General features: G+C 35.0%; 1 protein-coding gene across 1 annotated transcript; it reads right to left on the reverse strand.

Annotated features, from left to right (window-relative positions):
- Nucleotides 1-562: 562 nt before the first annotated feature.
- LOC115958022 (probable tRNA N6-adenosine threonylcarbamoyltransferase, mitochondrial) lies at nucleotides 563-8,699 on the reverse strand. The gene is made up of 13 exons (XM_031076382.1): nucleotides 8,392-8,699; nucleotides 8,214-8,258; nucleotides 6,602-6,676; nucleotides 6,237-6,333; nucleotides 5,185-5,275; nucleotides 4,748-4,797; nucleotides 3,848-4,038; nucleotides 3,673-3,758; nucleotides 2,678-2,753; nucleotides 2,487-2,570; nucleotides 2,269-2,383; nucleotides 1,667-1,755; nucleotides 563-1,068 (listed from the first exon to the last, which is right to left on the reverse strand). The coding sequence occupies exons 1-13, from the start codon at nucleotides 8,629-8,631 to the stop codon at nucleotides 934-936; spliced, it is 1,374 nt and encodes a 457-aa protein (XP_030932242.1). The 5' UTR covers nucleotides 8,632-8,699; the 3' UTR covers nucleotides 563-933.
- Between the last annotated feature and the right edge of the window lie 585 nt (nucleotides 8,700-9,284).

The raw sequence follows: 9,284 nt of genomic DNA on the forward strand, positions 1-9,284 counted from the left end.
TACCCCAATCAACTTAAAGGGCGTAATATCAAGTTTTCAAAGGACGGCAGATTGAGATGATGAATCTACGATGATTTGAGGTAGTCACCATCTAAGGGAATGATTTACACTTGGGACAAGTATTTATATAGATTTAGTTATAAGTGCCTACAACAAATTGTCTAACCAACCAACTAATACATAACAACCCTTTCTTGATTATTTCGTGCAAATAAGACATGTTATAGCCTTTGGCCTCATTAAAAAGTCTTGATCTTCTAGTCTTTTATGTAAGTTAACCTACCTTGTACCCATAGTGAAGTCCCTTGCCTTGGGAGAAGATGATGAAATGCATATTAATATTGATATTATGACTGAAATAAAGTTTAATTGAGAATTAGCTAGAATTGTTCATGAAGATGAGTGTCATATATCATATATGGCTGTTTAAAGAGAACCTTTTAAGAGACTACAAAAGTTTCTCTTGGAACTAGTATCTTTGGGTTAAAAATGGTTTTAGCCTTACAGAGCCACCATTTTAGAACCACATGCAAAAATGCATAGTTATACATCAGAGGCAATCTCATGAGGAATATATTGTATAAATTATTGTGGTTGGAACCATCTATACAAATGATATGTACAGTTTAATACAACAATAGTGAACAGAAGTAGCAAATTTTACAAGCTCTCCTATAAATTTCAAGTTCAAATGCTGCAATTGCCTTTCTTAATCAACTGCCTCCTCAATGTCATCAAAACAATGCTTGATACTGATTGTCAATTTCCAAATTGATGCCATGCTTGCAAGTTGCAAAACATCTCTATTCACCATCATAAACTCAGTTCAGCGACGTAAGCGCAGCCATTAGGACCATGTAAATATCATGAATCCAAGGACATGGTTCCACTCATCGAGCTGTATAAATGGAGTAAACAGAATGGAGATGCACACTAATGTTGCTGTTGCAGTGATGCTTGAATGATAGATGTAAGAGATGGATGGATCCGGGCCTTCCTCAAGGAGCGAGCTTCACTTCTTCCTTCAGCATATTCCTCCCCCAAAGGCCACCTTGGCCGCAAATCATACTGATTCATATAGCAAACACATACAAATTAATTGTTGAAAGAAATATTAACTTCTATCAACTTGTACAAGTCATTAAAAAATCCAACTGAAAAAGCTATCAACATCTATAACTTAGTTTACTCTCCATGGCATAGTTAATCCAGAAGCCAATTGCATATCTAAAATTGAAGTAACTAAATTCCATGTGCCTAAAACCTATGTCACAGTGAGAATGAATCATTTTGTTGGACAAACAATAAAACAGTGGACTATACCATTTCAAATTTCTTATGACATTCATGGTGTCATAAAGGGAGACAATTGTGCAGCGGGGTGAAGAAGTTTGCTAGTTGTAATTATAATGACCATGATAATGACAATAAACTTTTCATATCCAAAAAAATAAATCTCATGTACCAAAAGAAGGCTTTGCCCTCTTTTTTCCCTCCAGACCACCACTATTCCTTCTTCTATATTCCCATTTTTAAGAAGGGAGGGGGGGGGGTGGTGGGGGTTGGGTGGAAAGGGAGCGTGTAAAGGGCTGTGTAGACAGTGATAAATGATGGGCAATAAGACAAATGGAAGACAGTTATTGGTGTTTAAGAGTTTGAAGCCAACCACAAAATCTTCAGATTCAACTGCAGGTGGTGGAGGATCAAATCTGCCCATGCGAAAGTGTTCAATGCCAGTCCAAGCCACCATTACACCTAGTCAAATGAAAATAAAGCATTAATCTTGAATGACAGGAATTCGAAATTCCAGACTATCTGACAAGCAACATTAATCATAACTTTGCACATGTAGGAACTCTTCCTTATATATAACTTTTAAACCTGTTTAGTACTGCATGGAAAGTAATATATGCTGAACTTATCTTTTCACTGCTAAAGAATTGGATTGGAATATAATAAACATCTGGATAGTAATGGAACTTTATGTTGCTTCATCTCTTCAACAAAACAGTGGGCAGCAAGAATTTTTACAGATATAATAAGGGGATTGAGGACCAATAGGAAGATTGTGAAACCATCACAAACAGAAATAAAATACCTTCTCTATGATTATGAAAACAGACAAGTAGCTAATTCCTGCTAAATTTGCTTTCGGTTTTGCAGATTCCAGTGTTGTCAGCTACTCTAGGTTAACATCCTAAGGTCCCTGTTTTACTACAGGTGAATAACCTCATCCACAAGGCAAGCAACTACAGAAATATGACTTACCATTGTCCGTGCAAAGACTGGGGGGAGGGCACACAAGTTGCAAACTGTTTTTCTTCACAACCTGATCAAGGCGAGCCCTAACGTACTGATTTGATGCAACACCTCCAGAGACTACCTGCAGGCCGCAGATTATAAGATGAATGTTGTGATCCTCTATATGTATGGATAATTAACAGAAAGAGGCAGCATTGATATGAAAAAAATGCAGTTCAAATCACCAAATGTTTTATAGAAGGTTCAATCTTCAATGCCCATTCAATTGCTCGTTGACACTTTTCCTCTAGATGTAATACTGCAACTCGCTGGATGGAAACAATATCAGGGGGAGCAATAAAAATATAGAAAGAATTTATTGAAGGCCTCAAGAATGCTTTATTCACCAAATTAAGTATAATATAAATAAATTAACCTGAAAAGAAGCAGCAATATCAGCTCGAGAACGTCTATCTTGGCTACTTGCACAAGAAATGGGAATTTCAGCATTACTGCACATAGCCCGTACACACATCAAAAAGTGGATGGTAGATTGAAAGGGAAAGAATATTAAAATTTAAATTGCATGCTGCTTTCATAGTTTGTTACTTCATGGTAACCATACTTATTTTTTTAAGTAGCAACTTCAATATATCTGTAGCTCAGGAATTATACTAATCAAAATCAATGATAAAAGAACTGAGCTGACATGAATACACTAACCAAATACAACACCGAACAGAATGTGAACTTAGGCCAGTCATTTTACCAATATTTATATTACTTTGGTAATGATTTAATTCACTTCCGTGCTAGCTCCTTGGTTCTTCCTGGGATTCTACTTTTAAAACCCATACTACCTTTGATTCAAATGACAATTCCTCCTCCCAAAAGAAAGGCTAGAGGGTAAGTTCATGGGTTCAAAACCCGCAGGGTACATAATTTACCAATCAAAAAAGAAATATTTAAATCAAAAGACCAAAAGCAAAGATAGAGTTCAATAGAGGCACTTAATTTGCTCTTGATGGCAATAGCCATCTCTCTCTCTCACCCTGCAGCTCAAATTCCGCATCCTGAACCAGATCTATGGACTTAGGGCTACTACGCATCCTACAAAAAAGTAACTATCTTTGTTCTTTTTTTTGCTTCAATTGTTTTTGACATGCAATGATTCATTCAAAAAGTGCAAAGGGGTGCTTCCCAAGTACATGGGAAGTATTCAAGATTTTTATGCTTCAATTCTTAATCTTACTATCTTTGTCTTCTATCCTAATCCTAAATATGACCACCTGTAAATAGCCAGAATCTTTTTACCCAAAATTATAGTACTCTTTACAGTTCAAGAGGAAGAGTCATGTAGAATTCATCAAAGAATGTAAATTGAATTGAATTCACCAGGTAGAAATACATATTTTGACATTTGCTACATACATATTTCTGGATTCAATTGCCATCCTCACTTGAGTCTTCAGACCAGCATATGAGAAGTTGCAATCTTTATGTTGTTTCATTGGAATCTAAAAATTAATGCAGTGCAAAAACTTAGGATACACATCCAGCCAAAAATTACCAGAATGAGGTTAAGAAGTCCCAGAAAATAACTTACAGAGAACTTGATTGATTCTGCATCACCCTCTCGAGCAAGCTCCTCTATAGCTGGCCCACCACTCCTCCTCATATCAAGACCAAGCCACTTTGCTGTCTTGTCATATGCCTCACCAATTGCATCATCTATTGAGGTCCCAAGTTGTATGTATTGGCCAAGGCCTTGAGCAAGAATAAGTAGATTGTGTCCTCCTAAAAAAAAAAAGAAAAAAAAAGTGCATACAACAATTAGATAATGCATTAATGCTCAAGGCCATTATAACCAAATGAAATAGAAGAAGCGAACTTAAAATACAGTCCATGGTAATGAATGACTGGGAGTTTTGAAATCGTAGTAAGATGCCAAAACTTATTGTTTAAGTGCAGTGAAGGAACAATTGAACAATTCATCAACTTGTAAACAAACGTACTTATAAGTAATAAGCAGGATTTTTGACACAACGTACCACAGAGAACTAAGGGAGCCAACAAGGACAAAAAGCAAGTCAACACTTACACAATGAATTATCATCACATCAGTGCCCCAACTAAATTAGTTTATTTATTTATTGTAATAGATTTTATCTTTAGTGAGTGTTCCGTTTTTTTAGGAATGGAGGCAGCTAGAATGACATGTTTTCCCTTTTTTCTGGTTTCTAGGAAATTGCCCTTCATCTAAACTGTTTGCAATCCTTTTTGATGCACTACAGTTTGACTTGTGATCTGGAAGAAATAGGACTTATATATGATGTCTAGCATGGTGAAGTGTGCTCACAATTCAATGCTTTCTACGGCATGAAATTGGGCTGATTTGATAAGAACGAGCATTTAAACAATATCAAATGAGAAACAAGCTAGAATTTAGACATATAAGAAAGTCATTAATATAAACCTAAAGAAAGAAAGGAGTAGAGATTCTGACCTGAAATAAGCAAGGCCATGAAAGGAAATTGCAGCTCTCTTTCCACTAGCCTAGAACAGAAAAAACAAAGTTCAGATGCAGAAATGCACCTTAGCTTACAATTTTGAATGCAACTTAAGGCACATGCACAACAGTCTTTTTTTTCTTTATTATTATTTTGGATAACGTAGGGAACCTTTGTACAAAAGAGCCCTTTGGACTCGCCTCTAGCCAATAAAACCTACGAGCAACTAACCTCACCTGCTATCCAGGTAATCTAGGGGCATTCATACTTGACAGGCTAAGTAGTTTATGCTCATGCCGGGGAGCATTTTTTCTTCAATTTTTTAAGAGCGCAAAAATACATAACACTCAATTTGTGTTTTAAACGTATCATGTGCATGCTAATTTATTTCAATTGCAACCTATTCTGCATTGTCTAGATTTTACCATTCTACCTGGCCACTAGAGCATGAGCCTCCATGTGATGTACTCCAATTATTGGTAGATTAAAGCTACCAGCAGTTTTCCTCGCTTTCTGCACTCCAACTGCATGAAGAAATAATTCTAAGCAAACAAAAAATCCACTTGAAATAATTGGGGAAGGAAGAATCCTTCATGGATGCAAGATTCATAATTCTGCAGTAATTTCTAAATTTTTGGAAAATTCCCCGCAATTAATCCTGAGCAAGTACTGTAACATTCTTTACAACAAAAACTTGTACTTGAAACAGGGGCCTACAACCTACCAAACCAACATTAATCATATGAGTAGCACTTTTTTTCCCTTCTAATCGTGTATTTCCATTTATTTACAATTTTGACTAATAAATTGACAAACTGATAAATTGAAATGACAAACTGGACAAACCAGCCTTTAAATTGGACTGGCAAATCATTCTAACTGTATTTAACAGCCTCCTAACAATGTTCTACAGTTAGGGTTGGTTTGAATACCGCTTATTACTGAAAACTGAAAACACTGTAGCGAAATAATTTTTAAATGTGTGAATAATATCGTAGGACCCATTTTTAATGAAATTTTTGCTAAAAAAAGAGGTTTGTGGGTCCCGTGAACAGTGCACGAGACCCATACAAAATGCCAAACGCCAGCAAAAACGCAGACACTGACGTATCCAAACACTCACTTAGTGTCCATTTGGATGCAGCTTTTTGCTGAAAATGGGTTAAAGTATAGTTGTACCCAGAAAAACTGAGGTTTTAAAAATCTATACATAAAGCAAATAAGCTAAGAATAAATAAATCCTTTGCCAAATGCACACATGTAAGATAACAAAAGTAACACAGACCAATGCATGTTTGTAGTATTCATTCATCCTTTTTCTATTGAAATTACTATTTATATACTATCTCGCAATCATTACCACTTGCAAGGACATTTCCCACCTCTAAATTGGATAGCAGTGCCAATACCCAACTATTTGGCATCAAAAGCAATAGATAATTTTGGAGGAGATACCACAACAAAGAGAGATATCACTCAAATTACCGCGAAGACAAAGGCTTAAACCGGGACCAATAGTAACAGCTACTGCTGATAGATCTGTCTCACTTAAATTAGCTTGATTAAGTGCCTCTTGTACAACCTGAAATCAATAAGCACAAATTTAGGCCCACATCAGCATTGAAACTTTTATAATGCTGATAAGCCTAATAGCCTAGGTTCCAAGCATCTGAATTTATTTCTTCCTGCAAAACTTCAAAGGTGAGTGTCATGATTTTAGGGTAGCATATGTTGTCTCCGTCACTGTCAAAGTGGGTTTTGCAAAATAAACATAAGTGTGACGTGAACAAAAATATCAGCATGAAAAGAGATGTAGACTACTAGGGAAACTTGTTATGCAGATAAGACACCTGATCAATCACTTGCAAGTGTGCTTCTTCTGCCATTTTAGGAGCGACACCTCCATATCGAACAAGCAGGTCTGCCTTGATCAATTAAGAGTCAAAATTAGACAATGGCAAACCATACAAGTAGAACATAAATTTATCATGCATACCAACCAGAAAACATTAGAAATCATAGTGAATGGGCAAAAACCACTTCAACAGACAACTTGTTTCCTGTGAGTAGTCTATTGTATAGCAACTCTGAAAAAGCTCTCCGGTCTGCCCATTTCTTCACATTTTAGGATGCTTTAGCAGCATACAGGATATTAGTCAATTTCTATACTTCATGAGAAGGAAACTTTAAATTTTCTTTAATTAAAAAAAAAAAAAAAACTTTTAAAACAAAGAGAATTTTAAGAGAGAGAGATAACTTCCATTTATTACATAATTATATATCATGTAGCAGATTTATATAACAATATTCTTACAATTGAAGAAACTATAGGGATCTTTATAGACCTTCTTAAATTCCATTTTCGAAAATACATGTAGTGTAAGTTTAGTGAAAAAGTAGAACAAAAGTTAACAGGTTGTAAAACTTGATAAGCATGAAATGCCCAAGGGTGAGTGCTGTCGAGATGTTGGGTCAATCATTTAAAAGGATGAAGCAAATGAAGATGGTGTGTATCAAAAGACAACAGCATGATGGATAAAGTGGAGAAGCACACAATGTTATTGTGCAATTATAGAATACCTACTCTGTTAAAGCAGAAAAAAAAAAAAAAAAAAAAAAATCAATTGCTCTATGCTTTACGATACTGAATATTAGGTTATTAAGAAACAATGTGTATGAAATGAACTTAGTTGAAATAAAAATATTAAGGTAGATAATTAGAAATAAAAGGAAATATAGGATTTTGCGAAACGTGGAAATTTGTTTAAAGATAGGGGTGACTCTTATTGATAATAAGATTAGAGAGAGTTGTTTAACATGGTTTGATCAAGTAAAAACGAGGGAGATTAAAGTTGTGAGAATGAGTGACTCACTTGATTCAAGTTGAAGGAACTAAAAAAATACCAAATATAACGTTGGTATGAGCAGTAACAAAAATGACATGTTAATTAAGGAGGTAACAGAGAGTATGGTATTAGGATAGAATGCAGAGAAAAATATGTGGCCAACCTCGATTAGTTTATTGAAGATTGTTAAACACATTCTTTGTAGGCCTTATGGGAGTTAAGTTGACCACTGCTGCGTTCACAGCCTTGGCCTATAAATTATTCAGCTTCCTTTTATATTGATGGTTTAACTTAGAAGCTCTCCCTACAAGAACTTCAATTAAAAAAATAAAAAGAAAAACTTTTCCCTCATCATCTTATGAATAAGCAGTCTAGCTATTGGAATAATTTAATGTAACATATTCAACTTAAATTCAGAATTTTAGCCATTCAAATGAGGTAGTGAAAGAAAAATTAAATTTAAAAAAAAAAAAAAAAAAAAAAACCTTAAAAGTACCAAAATACGATTGACTGCAAAATAAAAATCATAAATGCTATTCTCTACAATGAACAAAAAAAAAAGTTTTTACAGCAGAAATTATCAAACTAAATCCAGAAGACATCAAAAGTAATATACCTGAGAAGACACAACTTGGCTGAGAATCTCACCACTGCTCCTCACCTAAAACCCCACCACCAAAAAACATAGAAACACACAAAAACAGCCAAAACCCATTAAAGACAGCACAAAATCAGAAACAGTGAAACACCCATCAGAGAGCCAAAGTAAAAGAAACGAAATTTGGGTGACATACAACGGCGGCAGCAGTGTCGTCGCAGCTGGTTTCGATGCCCAGAACGACTAAATTGTCATCTTGGGGTCTATGAATTTGGGCTGAGACTGAGAAGGAAGAGAGAGTGAGAGGTGCCCACATGGGTCGGAGGAGTTGTGGTTTATGGGGTTTTAGTTTTAGAGCTCTGAGAGTGGTTACTGTGTAGGGAAGCCATGGTCTGGGAATGAGGTTTAGGCGGGAAAGCGTTGAAGAAAGTGCCATTTTCACACGCGCACACACAGAGTGGAGCACTTGAACTGAACTATGGGGCACATATAGAGAAAGTGGATTACTTTTGGTTGTAGCGGCGACCACCTATTAGTTTGTTAAGTCGAAATCATTTATTGCTATTATAAGAAAAATATAAAATAATCAACCATAAGGAAATAGGATTGGGAAAAAAAAATTGTACTTAATAAAAACAAATAAATTTAAGTTGTACCTTTTAGAGTTCACTTGTTGCTGGTTTTTTTTATTTTATTTAATAAAATTAGATTAATCGTATTGTTTCTTGAAGAATTTCAAAATCTCTACTTATCATGGAATTGGATGAAGCGATTTTAAGAAAAATATAAATATTAGTTTAAATTATTTATTATATTATGAGGGAAAATAAACACTTTTCTTTTCACCATAACTAAAGCCCCTCAGATTATTGATTTTTTTTTTCTTTTTTGGAGAAGGAAGCTATAAATATTAGTATTAAGAAATAGAAGCCAAGTCGGCCTAAAATATAGTTAAGATATGTGGGGAGACATCTTCCACTTAGACAAGAAAACATGTGACATGACTTGCATGTATAGCAAAGTTGTGAGTTACAAAGTTTCTGTCCCGACGTAAATGAGAAAAACTAATACTTAAAGACAATAAATACT

This window comes from Quercus lobata, chromosome 8 (genome assembly GCF_001633185.2).
Source record: "Quercus lobata isolate SW786 chromosome 8, ValleyOak3.0 Primary Assembly, whole genome shotgun sequence".
NCBI classification, from domain to species: Eukaryota; Viridiplantae; Streptophyta; class Magnoliopsida; order Fagales; family Fagaceae; genus Quercus; species Quercus lobata.

Excerpts from the sequence above, each read along its gene's own strand:
- LOC115958022 (XM_031076382.1), bottom strand. The coding sequence starts at position 8,631 with ATGGCACTTTCTTCAACGCTTTCCCGCCTAAACCTCATTCCCAGACCA. Across the intron at positions 5,276-6,236 it reads TTTAAGCCTTTGTCTTCGCG|TTGGAGTGCAGAAAGCGAGG; the intron begins GTAATTTGAGTG and ends TTCTTCATGCAG. Across the intron at positions 4,039-4,747 it reads CATGGCCTTGCTTATTTCAG|GAGGACACAATCTACTTATT; the intron begins GTCAGAATCTCT and ends TTTTTTTTTTAG.